The following is a 13,878-nucleotide window of genomic DNA, read 5'->3' as shown; positions in this document are numbered from 1 at the left end:
GATCATCAATGTCTCCTCTTGGTTTGAGTGGGTCTCAATCTAGAGAGAAAAGAATTGGGCTCAGAGAAAAGAACAATGACTCTCTCACCCCACTCCCATCTTTCAGTTGTCCAAAATTCAAGGTGGCTCCCAGGACATCCTAGCCATGACCATTCTTTTTTTTTAAATTAATTTCTTTATTTTAATTGGAGGCTAATTACTTTACAATACTGTAGTGGTTTTGCCATACATTGACCCATGACCATTCTTGTGCTGTATCTAGGTGTTTATTGAAAAGACACACACAGGAACTTAAGGGAAGATGCTCCAGCTCCACCCACTTTCCCTACTCCCTTCTCTCTGTCCTTGAATAGAACCTCCAACTGGCTCAGTGAATAGCTATCCAATATGGAGCACCTCACTTGGGCAGCATCATTCTAAGCCAGCTCATTGGTTACTAGACTCACATCCACCCTTTTGGATGAATTCCTAATTTCTGTACCACCCACTGGCTAGGGTATCCAGGCCACAAAGCACAAAGCTCACAATTTGGCTCCTTGTTCAGAATGCTGTTGTGAGTCTAGCAAGCACTTGGAGTCTGCCAGGCTTCTCTCCAGGTCAGTCATTTCAAACTCACATTTATGGCATGTGATCTGAGCAAAAATGCTTTCTTTATCTGTAAATTATTTATTTGAAAAGTCTCAGAAAATAATAAAAATAAAGTCACGAGTAGAATGACTTCCCTGGAAGTCCAGTGGCTAAGGTTATGCGTTCCCAATGCAGGAGACCCAGGTTTGATCCCTGGTCAGGGAACTAGATCCCACATGCCTCAGTGAAGATCAAAGATCCCACGTGCTGCAACTGAGACCCAGCACAGCCAAATAAATTTTTTTAAAAATTTAGTCACAGGTAGTCACACCTTTAGGGCTTTCCAGGTGGAGCTAGTGGTAAAAGAACCCACCTGCCAATGCATGAAATATAAAAGGCACAGGTTCGAGCCCTGGGCTGGGAAGATCCCCTGGAGGAGGGCATGGCAACCCATTCCAGTATTCTTGCCTAAAGAATCCCCATGGACAGAGGAGCCTGACAGGCTACAGTCCAAAGGGTCACAAAGAGTCAGACACTACTGAAGCAACTTTGCATGCACACACACACCTTAAATTCCACTTATTTAATAGAATAAAATTGTACAAAACCTGGATGTCTCAGAAAATCTGGGGTATGTGAGGGCTGCTAACATGGTAGAAGGAGCGATGGAATCAGGAGGTCTGAGCTTGAGATTTGCTTGCTGTGTGATCACAAATCCCTTGACTCCTCTGGGCCTTGGTGGGAAGTTGTCACCTGTGTGCTGGCATTCATTGCTAATGGCATGTGGTTTTGTGGCTCTTGGCCAATCATAAGTCCACAGATTTGACCCCGACTTGGTGAGCATGGCCAGAACTTAAGTCCACATTCCAGTCAGCACAGAGGAGTCCAACTCTGGGTGTTTAATGATCCAGAATGTCCCTAAAGGATAGTTCCTGGCATTACAAATTATTTGCCATGGGACCAATTCCACCCAGAAACTCACTGTGAACTGGGAGGCTGATGGGAAATCTCCTCACTAACCTTATGATCCCAGGAGCCAACCACAGTTCAGTCTCTGGAGTTTCCATCTGAGCCTCTTCCAGACTTAGCCTGGCTTTGGGCTGGCCAGGCACTAAGGAGGGAGTTCTTCTCCCTAGGCAGGATTGGACACAGCCTCAGAGAAGGAGGGTGCTCATAGGGGCCCATCGTCCCCCCCCCCCCCCGCAACCCACCCACTGCCCTTGGCACTCCACCCTCTCCCCCATGAGGGCACCAAGTCCTGGCAGGAGACTGGCCCCAGAACCCCCAAGCTGTTTGTCCAGCTGTCTTCACATCCCCAGGCCACAGGGCTCCTATATACCTTGGCCTGGAAAATGCTGTCAGGCATCTGGATACCCACTGGGTCCCAGCCCAGAACCAACACTGGGATGGGGAGGAGGGAAGCTGGGAGAGTCCTATCTCTCTCTCTCTCTCTGGGCCTCCCCTATTCTATTCTTTACATAGGAGGCCAGATGGTCTCCAAGGGCTCTTTAGCTGGGCAGTCCGCTCCTCTAGAGTAGCATTTAAGAACTTGGCTTTGAAGTTAGAATAGGTTTGAACCCGTGTAAGATTTCATGTACCCCAGGATGTCAATAGACAATAAACACTCTTCCGACTTCATACACAGAAGCGTAGTTTGTGGAAACTGTGAGCTGATAACAAAGCATCTTAACTTCTTACAAGAGAAGTCAGAAATCAAACTCAACAAGACTCAGAGATTTCCGCCCAGAAGAATTGAAAAATGCCCCTTCCCTTCTCGAACCTTCGCATCGGCTAATGGGTACAGGGCCTGGTGTATTTCCTGTAAAACTATAGGACCCTAGTAATCCATTGTGTTCAGACACATGCCAAAATCTCTGAAGTGGGTCAAAGGAGCAATCAATAGGCAGCAGATTAGAGAGGGACAGTCGGAGACCCCAAATGGAAACACATCATGAAGGGCAATAAAAGTCTCTCGTGGTAACCCAAGCCCAGTAATCGAGCTAAAACACGGTGGGAAAGGGTGTTGGCCTGGACGCAGGAGGACCAGAGTCCTGATTCAGCCACTCTGGGGGCAAAACTGGCTGTGTAGGCAAAACTAGGGGAAGACCTGCAGCACTCTGGGGTCCGAGCTCCTCAGGGGAGGAAGAGGAGGTCTCATTTTCAGCTCACAAAACTTTCCCCATTCGAAAAAACCTGTGGGGGTTCCTAGAAATATGTTGATAGGAATCAGGTGTCTGACTGCACTGTCCTTTGCCAAGCAGGTATGGGATTGATCACTATACAAAAGTCTGAGGGCATCTTCTAAGGTAGGGTTTCTGATCATTACTGACATTTTAGCTCCAAAAAATGACTGGTTATGGGGAGCTGGCCTGTGCGCTGCAGGATGCACAGTACCATCCCCGGACTCTCCCCACCAGGCGCCAGTGGTGTCACCATCACCCCCACTGGTGACAACAAAAATGTCTCCAGACGGGGCCAGATGTCCCCTGGGAAGCAAGCGTGTGCATTAGTCGCTCAGTCATGTCCGACTCTTTGTGACCCCATGGACTATAGCCCACCAGGCTCCTCTGTCCATGGGATTCTCCAGACAAGAATACTGCAGTGAGGTGCCATTCCCTTCGCCTGGGGATCTTCCTGACCCAGGGATCAAACCTGCATCTCCTACATTGCAGGCGGATTCTTTACAGTCTGAGCCACCAGAGAAGCCTCCCTGGGGGGCAAAAGTCTCCCTCAGTGGGGAATTCACTGTTCTGGGGGTAAGGTGTCCCAGGCACATTTTCTCTCTAAACTCAGTGTGATAGTCTCGCCTTTGGACCAGAAACAAATAATAACAGCTCATGATCATTGAGCCACAGGGCAGGGATCGCCTTAAGATCTTCACCTGTATTTGCTCATTTAACCCTCCAATGAGGCAGACACAACTAGTATCCCCACCTTGCAAACAAGGACACTGAGCTACAGAGGAGTTTAGCAACTTGCCCACAGCCAGTAAGTGTGAAGTGAGGACTTGGATCCAAGTTCTCTGACTCTAGAATCCATGTTTTATATAATATACACTGTGCAAAGTAAAGGCAAGAAGCTGTAAACCCAAAATCCATACATATTTCGGGCTTCCCCTGTGGCTCAGCTGATAAAGAATCCGCCTGCAATGCAGGAAACCTGGGTTTGATACCTGGGTGGGGAAGATCCACTGAAGAAGGGAAAGGCTACCCACTCCAGTATTCTGGCCTGGAGAATTCCATGGACTGTACAGTCCATGGAGTCACAGAGTCAGACACAACTAAGTGACTTTCACATATGTATTTTACCCTAACAGCATATCTCAATTTCAGTTCAGTCACTCAGTCGTGTCCAACTCTTTGCAACCCCATGGACTGTAGGACGCCAGGCTTCCCTGTCCATCACCAACTCTCAGAGCTTGCTCAAACTCATGTCCATCAAGTCGGTGATGCCATCCAGCCATCTCATCCTCTGTCGTCCCCTTCTCCTGTCTTCAGTCTTTCCCAGCATCAGGCTTTTTTCCAGTGAGTAAGTTCTTCCCATCAGGTGGCCAAAGTATTGGAGTTTCAGCTTCAGCATCAGTCCTTCCAATGAATATTCAGGACTGATCTCTTTTAGGATAGACTGGTTTGATCTCCTTGCAGTCCAAGGGACTCTCAAGAGTCTTCACAAACACCACAATTCGAAAGCATCAATTCTTTGGCACTCAGCTTTCTTTATAGTCCAACTCTCACATCCATACATGACTACTGGAAAAATCATAGCTTTGACTAGACGGACCATTGTTGGCAAAGCAATGTCTCTGCTTTTTAATATGCTGTCTAGGTTGGTCATAGCTTTTCTTCCAAGAAGCAAGCGTCTTTTAATTTCATGGCTGCAGTCACCATCTGCAGTGATTTTGGAGCCCCAAAAAATAAAGCTGATCTCAATTTGGATCAGCTCAAGTCAAGCACTCAGTAGTAGCTAGCAGCTACCATATTGGAGCTCTCTTGACAACACCAAGTCAAGATCCAACAGGTAGGATCCCATAGAAACCCACCCAATCAGAGGTTGGCAGTGCCCTGAGCATGAGAGAACTGGACTGGGGAGCCAAACTATGGGAGGAAATCAAGTGAATCTCTTAGAATTGTGGCTAAAAGTAAAATAAGTTCATGCTTACTCTGGAGGAGGAGGAGGAGATGAAGGAGGAAAAAAAAGAAGAGAAGGAAAAGAAGAAGCTATAGACAGGAGATAAGACAAAGGAAAATTTTGAATCAGGATGAACAAGAAAATAGAAATTGAGATACTGAAAGACTCAATCTACATGTATGATGTTGGTCTGCAATCCCACTGCTTCAAAAGCAGTCTTTGGCCTCTTTTTTGTCTTCCAATTGAACAAAGCTGTGGTCCTGTAAGATACAAGCAGTCAGAACTTCCCTGGTGGTCCAGTGGTTAAGGATTCACCTTGCACTGCAGGGGACATGGGTTTGATTCCTGGTCAGGGAACTAAGATCCCACATGCTGCGGGGCAGCTAAGCCCACGTGCCACAACTACTGAGCCCATGCATCACAACTAGAGAGTCCATGTGCCACAACTAAGACCCGACACAGCCAAATAAATAAATAATTTTTTAAGTTACTAAAAAAAAAATATGTAAGCTGTCCCCAGAAGACCAAAGGCCAGGGTTGCCAATTTTCACAAGTAAGGATACAGGATGTCCAATTAAATTTGAATTTCAGATCAAGAAGTACCTTTCTAGTATAAGTACAGCCCATGTACTGTTAGAGATATACTTATATGAAAGAAAAAAACATTATTTGCTGATCTGAAATCCAAATTAACTGGGCTTCCTGTATTTTCTCTGGCAACTTCTCCCAAAAATGATCCATTTGGATCCTTCCCACTAAAAAGGACAGAAGCCCCACAAGAGGCCAACACACTTCCCAGAATCCAGTCTTCCTATTAAAAGGAAGACAGAAAGGTCCCAGCCTATCCCCTCTTGCCCCCAGATGCCAGGTGGGTCCTCCCAGGACATCCACTCACACCACCCCCACTTCAATCCACCCTCTCCTGCCCTTTATACCCACTTGGAGAAATTCCACTGATACCAGGATACTCAGAGGGTTAATCCTGCTGATACCAAGTCACACTTTAACTCATTCCCTCCAGGTCAAGGATTAAATACTGCCCATGTAGGGGGTCAGGGCTACAGCAGACCCTGAGAGTGGAGCGACACCTCCCCCACCAAGTGAGGAGAAGCCGCAGAAGAAAGGGAGGGACAAAACTAGGAGAGAGAAGGAAGGAGGGGCCGCCGGGCCGGGCTGCTGTCCCCTCACAGAGCCAGCTCAGATTCAGTTCCAGGAGCGACTTGGCTGCAGAAGCCACAGCGCTCCATCTCCTCCAGTGCAGGGCAGCAGGCGGAGGGCCACGGAGACGGAGGGCCTGGGACCGGACGTCCTCAGCCCCCAGCCAACTCGGCCAGGCCTGGCCCCATGGCCTTCAATGACCTCCTGCTGCAGTTGGGGGGCGTCGGCCGCTTCCAGAAGATCCAGATCACCCTGGTGATCCTCCCTGTGATCCTGCTGGCCTCCCACAACACCCTGCAGAACTTCACTGCTGCCATCCCCACCCATCACTGCCGCCCACCGGCCAACACCAACCTCAGCGAGGACGGGGACGCGGAGGCCTGGCTGCCCCGGGATGGGCAGGGGCGGCCCGAGTCCTGCCTCCTCTTCACCTCCCCGCAGCGGGGACCGCCCTTTCCCAATGGCACAGGGGCCACAGAGCCCTGCCCCCATGGCTGGATCTACGACAACAGCACCTTCCCTTCCACCATCGTGACTGAGGTGAGGAGCCCTGGGCCCCCAGCTCCTCCTCCCAACCCCTGTGCCCCCGCCTTACCATCCCCACACATCCCCACACATACACCCACACTCACACCCACACCCACACATACACACACACAACTGTCTCAATGGAGAAAGGGGTTCCAGATGGGGGCCTTTGTAGAAAAGGGAATGTGGAGTTGCAAGGTCAAGAAAAGTGTCACGGCTCCCAGGACCAAAACGAAGTGTTGGGGAAGGGGATGATACCGGCCTCAGAGAGCCAGCCGGAAGGAGGGTAGGGGGCTTCCCGGCAGCCCAGGCTCGCCTTAGCCTGACCTCTGCCCCCTCTCCCCACAGTGGGACCTCGTGTGCTCTCACAGGGCCTTACGCCAGCTGGCTCAGTCCTTATACATGTTGGGAGTGCTTCTCGGAGCCATGGTATTCGGGTGCCTAGCAGACAGGTCAGTCCTAGGCAGGGCCAATAGCCGGGCTGGGACTGGGGGCTCCTTGGCTGGGTTTGGGAGGGCCAAGGTGGGTGGTTGGCACCCCCAGTGGGGGCTGGACTGAGGACCTACAGCATCAGCCTCATGATATATCACGGGTCCCAGGCCAGCGCCTCTCCCAGTGTGGCCTGTCCCCTGCTGGTCCTCAAAACCCCTGCTGCAGGCCTCCCCTCCCCTGACAGGCTGGGCCGCCGGAAGGTGCTGATCTTCAACTACCTGCAGACAGCTGTGTCAGGAACCTGTGCCGCCTTCGCTCCCAACTTCCCCGTCTACTGTGCCTTCCGGCTCCTCTCGGGCATGTCGATAGCTGGCGTCGTCCTCAACTGCATGACACTGAGTGAGGGGGGCCGGGAGGGCAAGGCGGGCCCCTACCTCTCCCTCCAACCACCCAGCCCCACAGCCCCTTTCCAGCCTCCTCTCCCAGCCTACCCTTCTTGCACTCAGCCCATTCTGCCCTTGCAGCCAACATAACAGCCTTCGTCCTGGAGCTCACACTATCCTGACCTCTTCTTTAGGCACCCAACTACAAACTCCATTGATAGGGCTAGGCAGTTCCCATAAATGACCGAGGAGCTGAGAGGCATTAAAGAGTGTGAAGACTGTCTCCAAAAAAGAGACACACTCATCCAGAGGGGTTGCCGCCACTCAGCTGCTCCAGACAAGAAGCACTGGGGCTATCAGATCTGCCCCAACCCCTCTTTTATTACTGTAAAATATCCCAACTTTTTAACACTTGCAATTAATTCTCATATTTTGATATAAGCCAAGCCAGCATCATGTAGACCAAACACATTTGGTACACTCATGGCCCGTCCATGAGTCATCAACATGCACCCTCAGAGGGGTCACCCACCTTGCTCTCTTTCTCAGATGAAGAACCTGAGGCTAGGAGGAAGGGACAGGATTCACCCAAGGTCATTCCTCAATCCCAGAAGAGAATCTAAGGATTTGGGATTCTCTGGACTAAAGTAGGGCTTCCCAAGTGGCCAGGCCAGTGTCAGTGAAAGTCACTCAGTCGTGTCCAGCTCTTTGCGACCCCATGGACTATACAGTTCATGGAATTCTTCAGGCCAGAATACTGGAGTGGGTAGCCATTCCCTTCTCCAGGGTATCTTCCCAACCCATGGATTGAACCCAGGTCTCCTGCATTTCAGGCAGATTCTTTACCAGCTAAGCCACAAGGGAAGCCCAAGAATACTGGAGTGGGTAGCCTACCCCTTCTCCAGCGGATCTTCCCAATTCAGGAATCGAACTGGGGTCTCCTCCATCGCAGGTAGATTCTTTACCAACTGAGATATCAGGGAAGCCCCTTCCCAGGTGATGCTAGTGGTAAAGAACCCACCTGCCAGTGCAGGTAGATGTAAGAGACACAGGTTTGATCCCTGGGTTGGGAAGATCCCCTGGAGGAGGGCACAACAACCCACTCCAGTATTCTTGCCTGGAGAATCCCATGGTCAGGGGAGCCTGGTGGGCTGCAGTCCATAGGGTCACACGTAGTCGGACACAACTGAAGCAATTTAGTATGCACGCACACATGCACAGACTAAAGAAATTAACCAGGACAGGGCTCAGGCTGGGCCAGACACCTAGAGAATCCAGTCCAAAGGTGCAAGCTAAGTGTTCACGCCATTGCCCCAGCTGCCACATCAGGAACCCACAAGGAACAAAGCTGGACCTCTTCAGACCTCAGCAGAGAGGTGGTCCCACTCCCACCTCAACTCTCTGGGATGGCAGAAAGCCACTGTCTCCTCTGAGCTGCTCTGGTCACTGAGGCTGAAATCCACCCCAGACTAAGAAGGACCAGAGGAGTGACTGCTGTTGGTCAGAGGTGCTCCAAAGGGAAATAGGACCCTGGCCAGGACAGTAGGTTGGAGAGGAGCAAAAACACACAGCAGGGAAGTGGAAGGGCAACTCCTGGGGATTCCAAACCTACTTCCTGATCCCTACCTCCACCACAACCCTCCCCCCAAGTCTCCCTTCCATGGCCCCCAACCTCATCTGATGTATCTTCCACTGAGCTTTGGGACAAACCAAGGTTTGGACAGATAGTAGAGGTCTCGGCAGGCCCCAGGGGTCTCCACCCACCTGGCACCCAGTAAGTTGCACCACTCTATTCTAACCCTCCTTTCAGATGTGGAGTGGATGCCCATCCACACACGGGCCTGCGTGGGCACCCTGACCGGCTATGTCTACAGCCTGGGCCAGTTTCTCCTGGCTGGTGTGGCCTATGCTGTGCCCCACTGGCGTTACCTACAGCTGTTGGTCTCTGTGCCCTTTTATGCCTTCTTCATCTACTCCTGGTACGTAGGGCCCACACAGATGTGAGGGGATGAGACTTCCCCAGATCTTGCTATACACTCCACCCACAGAGTCCGAGAAGGTCAAACCCAGGCCAGGGATTCAGTGTAACTGATGGGGAAACTGAGGCTATGGGCGGAAGGACTTGCCCCAAGGTATCCAGTTCTCCAGCCTCCCCCGCTTCTCCCAGCTCTCCAGCCTGTCTGCCCTGCTCCCTTTCCCCAGCACCCAAGAACCAAGCCCCGTGTTGAGAAACAAGTCATTACCAAGCTGAGCACCAATTTGTGGTCCTAGAGAGAGGGATTTGGTAAAGTCCTGGGTGTCCAGCCTTGGAAGAAGTCCCACTGCAGCCCTCTGGAAAGCCCACGCCCCACTTCCAGCCCACATGACTGGAACTGCAGCCACGCCAACACATCCACTCACTCTTGCCCCCAGGTTCTTCATCGAGTCGGCCCGCTGGCACGCTTCCTCCGGGAGGCTGGACCTCACCCTGAGAAACCTGAAGAGAGTGGCCTGGATCAATGGGAAGCGGGAAGAGGGGGCCAATCTAAGTATGGAGGTAAGACCCCCGAGATCTCCCGCAACATCCCACCCATTGGCAAACCCAGGACTCAGAGGGCTTCTCTGAGTAAGGGGCTAGGCTGGGAGGAGCTCCTGGGGGAGCCCAAGCCCTGAGCCCTGTCCATCCCGGCAGGCGCTCCAGGCCAGTCTGCAGAAGGAGCTGACCACAGGCAAGAGCCAGGCCTCGGCCCTGGAGCTGCTGCGCTGCCCTGCCCTTCGCCGCCTCTTCCTCTGCCTCTCAATGCTGTGGTAGGCCCAGACAGACAGACCAAGAGACAAGAGGCTGGTTGGGGAAGGAGCGGATGCAGGGGGTGGAAGAAGGCACACAAGAGGGAGGAAGTCAGCAGATCAGCTGTGAGGGAGAGAAAGAGTCTTAAGGAACCAAACAACCTCCAGCCTCAATTTGCCTCTGGTCCCCAACTGGGCACCAATCTCTCCATATTCTTCCCCTTTTATCAGCTCTGTTCCAATATGGAGACACCTCATCAAGATTGATGGCCCCCAGAGTCTGCAGAATTATATCACGAAGGCTGGCTTGCAAAACTTCTGGAGCATTTACTAGCTATGTGGTGTCTTCCAGAAACACTGGCACAGTAATAAGATGCCCAAAGCTCATCTCTGAAAGCAGACTCTGGCCAAGGTTGATACCAACCAAAAATCTTCCTTTCCCATTGCAACATTCCCTGTTACCCTTCTTACTGCCACCCTCCTAACCCCATCATCCAGCAATCCCATGATAGTTAAGAGAAACATGGTCAGAAGGAACAAGTGAATTCTTTGTTTCCAATTTGGAGTTTGCTCCAGGTTGGGGGTTCTATCCAATAACCTGAGCTTTATTTCCTGGGCTCTTGTCATCTTAAGAAACACAACACCCATCCCAGGACTACAGACAGGTCCTGGAAAACTCTGGCCTCTCCCAACACCTTGGCCCTAAAGACATGGCTTGGATATCCAAGATGAAATAAAGACTAAAACTATATAAATCCCACGTGGCAACTAAGTGAAAGTTCCCTAATATACTAGAGACACAGATTAAGAAATCTGGGGTATTAGAGGACTTTGTTGTTGTTGTTCAGTCGCTCCGTTGTGTCTGACTCTTTGCAACCCCATGAACATCAGCATGCCAGGCTCCCCTGTCCTTCATTATCTCCCAGAGTTTGCTCAAACTCATGTCCACTGAGTCGGTGATGCCATCCAACCATCTCTTCCGCTGTTGTCCCCTCCTTCTCCTGCCCTCAATCTTTCCCAACATCAGGGTCTTTTCCAATGAGTCAGCTCTTCACATCAGGTGGCCAAAGTATTAGAGGACTACCCCAATATCTAAAGTGCTTGTTAAATGTCAGAAGAAATATTAGCCAAGGTAGATTCCAGATTCTTAAGCAAGGTACCTGGTGCAGCTCACCTGTTTTGGATGAGCACCGCCCCCCTTAACCTTCCTAACAAACTCCATACCCCTCATCCCTCCCCACTAGGTTTGCTACTAGCTTTGCCTACTACGGGCTGGTCATGGACCTGCAGGGTTTTGGGGTCAGCATCTACCTAATCCAGGTGATCTTTGGTGCTGTGGACCTGCCTGCCAAGCTTGTGAGCTTCCTTGTCATCAACAATGTGGGCCGCCGGCCTGCCCAGATGGCCTCACTGCTGCTGGCAGGCATCTGCATCCTCATCAATGGGGTGATACCCCAGGGTGAGCACCCATGAGCATCTTGGTCCCTCGTCCTTGGCCACATCCCCAGACATGACCCAACTCCTCAACCCCCTCTCCCAAGATCCCGCTGACCTGCTCCTTTCTCTCTAGATAAGTCCATTGTCCGAACCTCTCTTGCTGTGCTGGGGAAGGGCTGTCTGGCTTCCTCCTTCAACTGCGTCTTCCTGTACACTGGGGAGGTGTACCCCACAATGATCCGGTGAGTGGGAGCTTAATGGGAGGAACTTTGGGGCAAAGCATTCTCCCTGCATACAGGTCAGACCCCAGGGCACATGTCAAAAGGGGCCACCAACTGGGACAGGGTGGGGAGCCAAGAAGACACATCTCAGAGGCAATTAACTGAAGTCCCCCTAGATCTCCAAGGCACAGGTTAGAAGATCTAAATGCCATTAGAAGATCTAATCTGCCACCAAATCTAAATGCCATCTTTAAACCAAATGGTATGTCTTAAACCGAAGACCACAACCATGAAAAGGAATTTTCTATCACAAGAGCTACACTTAATAGTTCTGGTAGTTGTACAGATAAATATAGCACTACTTTTTTGAATGCCAAGGTTGGGAGGAGGGGATATTTTTACATTAAGACACAAGAAAAACGTCTGTTTGAAAAGTAGGATGCAAAACAACAACAACAAATACAGAATGGAAAGCAAAATTCACATGAGATATCAAAGAAATGCCAAGCTTCCCTAGGCAACTTGGAATGAGAACCCTGAGAGGTCAAGGTTATTGTCTTATACCCTCAAGTGATTTCAGCTGAAAGAACAATAGTATAAAGGCACTGTCAAACTTTTTACAAATATCAACTCTTTTGGTCCTCATTATAATCTTATGAGGTGGGTACTATGATAATTCTCATTTTCCACATAAGAAAACTGAGCCACAGAGAGGTTAAGTGACTTGTCCCAGGTCACACAGCTTATAAGTCAGGAAGCTTAGATTCAAATCCAAGCAGTTTATCTCCCTATTATCATCAAAGTTTTTAACTTCTGCTCTCATAGAGAATGTTCTTAACATATTAATATGAAGATTCCAGGTCCCTTCACCCTAGGAATTCTAATCCAACAGGTCTGTGTGGGGCTGTTGTTGTTGTTTAGTCGCTAAGTCACGTCCAACTCTTGCAACCCCATGGACTGTAGCCAGACAGGCTCTTCTGTCCATGGGACTTCCCAGGCAAGAATACTGCAGTGGGTTGCCATTCCTTTCTCCAGGGACTCTTCCTGACCCAGGGAGTGAACCCATGTTTCCTAAATTGCAGGTGGACTCTACCACTGAGCCCCTTGTGAAGCCTGCCTCCCCTGTGTGGGGCTAGGGCAACTGTAAATCAAGTCCCCCAGCTGATCTGAGAACTACTGACCGAGCTCAGCTAACTTGACACCGAGGTTCAGGGAAGAAACGAAACTTGCCCAAGGTCACATAGCAAGTTAAGGGCAGAAGCAAAAATCAATCTCCTGATTCTCTGGCCAGAGCTCTTCCCAACTTATTCTTTTTTTGTTATTATTATCTCCAAAATAAATGCCAAATTGGTTAGCTGATCAAGTGGGGAACAGAGCAGGCACCAGGGGGGTTCCCTGGGGCTGGGCCTGAGCTGCCCTGACCCCAAATTCACCTGGGACCTCAGCATTTGTGCCGGAACGCTAACTGACACCCAACCCCCTGGATCCCACAGGCAGACGGGACTGGGTATGGGCAGCACCATGGCGCGAGTGGGCAGCATTGTGAGCCCGCTGGTGAGCATGACTGCTGAGCTCTACCCCTCCGTGCCTCTCTTTATCTACGGCGCTGTCCCGGTGGCTGCCAGCACTGCCGTTGCCCTCCTGCCGGAGACCCTGGGCCAGCCTCTGCCAGACACGGTGCAGGACTTGGAAAACAGGTGGGCCCCCACCCAGGGAGAAGCAGGGACTCGACCCGGGTCACACATCCAGGCTGGGGTAGCACTGAGACTCAAACCTAGGCCTTCTCTTCCCAGCAGGGGCTCCTTGTCCCTGTGTCCCCTCCGCCCTCCCCAATCAGCTGAGAGTCTCCTGGGGTCCCTCCTGGCTCTGGAGAGTGGTAGCTGATTAGGGCAGAGAGCTGGTAGCTGGGCACAGCTGCATGGAGAGCCCCCTGGGAGACCCCAGCTGGTCTGGGGGCTTCGTACCCAGGGCCCCACTCCCCTGTCCCCACCGCAGGAGGAGAGGGAACACGAGGAAGCAGCAAGAGGAGCTGCAGAAGCAGATGGTCCCACTCCAGGCTTCAGCACCAGCGAAGAACTGACTCTGAGCACTGAAAAGGGGCCTTACAGGGCCCTCAGGAGGAAAGGGCCCTACAGGCAGCTCACATAAGGGGGAGGGGAATCGTGGCCCAAGTGTTGGGGCTGTGGTTCAGGGAAGCAGCCCCTCGGCTCTCCCCCGCTCCTTTAATACGAAGGCCACATATTAAAAGGTTTGTTCGC

At 51.2% G+C, this 13,878-nt stretch overlaps 1 protein-coding gene across 3 annotated transcripts; it reads left to right on the top strand.

Annotated features, from left to right (window-relative positions):
• The first annotated feature begins 5,847 nt into the window (after window positions 1–5,847).
• On the top strand, window positions 5,848–13,878 carry LOC110147898 (solute carrier family 22 member 6). 3 transcript variants are annotated; one of them, XM_070457515.1, is made up of 10 exons: window positions 5,849–6,393; window positions 6,730–6,833; window positions 7,058–7,212; window positions 9,007–9,175; window positions 9,609–9,732; window positions 9,868–9,983; window positions 11,207–11,421; window positions 11,533–11,641; window positions 13,246–13,317; window positions 13,616–13,878. In XM_070457515.1, the coding sequence occupies exons 1-10, from the start codon at window positions 6,040–6,042 to the stop codon at window positions 13,698–13,700; spliced, it is 1,503 nt and encodes a 500-aa protein (XP_070313616.1). In that variant the 5' UTR covers window positions 5,849–6,039; the 3' UTR covers window positions 13,701–13,878. The 3 variants fall into 3 exon arrangements, with proteins under 3 accessions (XP_070313617.1, XP_070313616.1, XP_020765338.1); XM_020909679.2 differs by having other exon boundaries at window positions 5,850–6,393; window positions 13,114–13,317; XM_070457516.1 differs by lacking the exons at window positions 6,730–6,833; window positions 9,007–9,175 and having other exon boundaries at window positions 5,848–6,393; window positions 13,114–13,317.

The sequence above is a fragment of the Odocoileus virginianus genome, chromosome 28 (genome assembly GCF_023699985.2).
Source record: "Odocoileus virginianus isolate 20LAN1187 ecotype Illinois chromosome 28, Ovbor_1.2, whole genome shotgun sequence".
NCBI classification, from domain to species: domain Eukaryota; kingdom Metazoa; phylum Chordata; class Mammalia; order Artiodactyla; family Cervidae; genus Odocoileus; species Odocoileus virginianus.
Note: the sequence above shows the minus strand (reverse complement) of the source record. Positions and strands in the feature narration are given on the sequence as shown.

Coding starts and splice junctions, on each gene's coding strand:
- LOC110147898 (XM_020909679.2), top strand. CDS start 6,040: ATGGCCTTCAATGACCTCCTGCTGCAGTTGGGGGGCGTCGGCCGCTTC. Junction 6,834..7,057: donor TTCGGGTGCCTAGCAGACAG/GTCAGTCCTAGG, acceptor CTCCCCTGACAG/GCTGGGCCGCCGGAAGGTGC. Junction 9,176..9,608: donor GCCTTCTTCATCTACTCCTG/GTACGTAGGGCC, acceptor TCTTGCCCCCAG/GTTCTTCATCGAGTCGGCCC.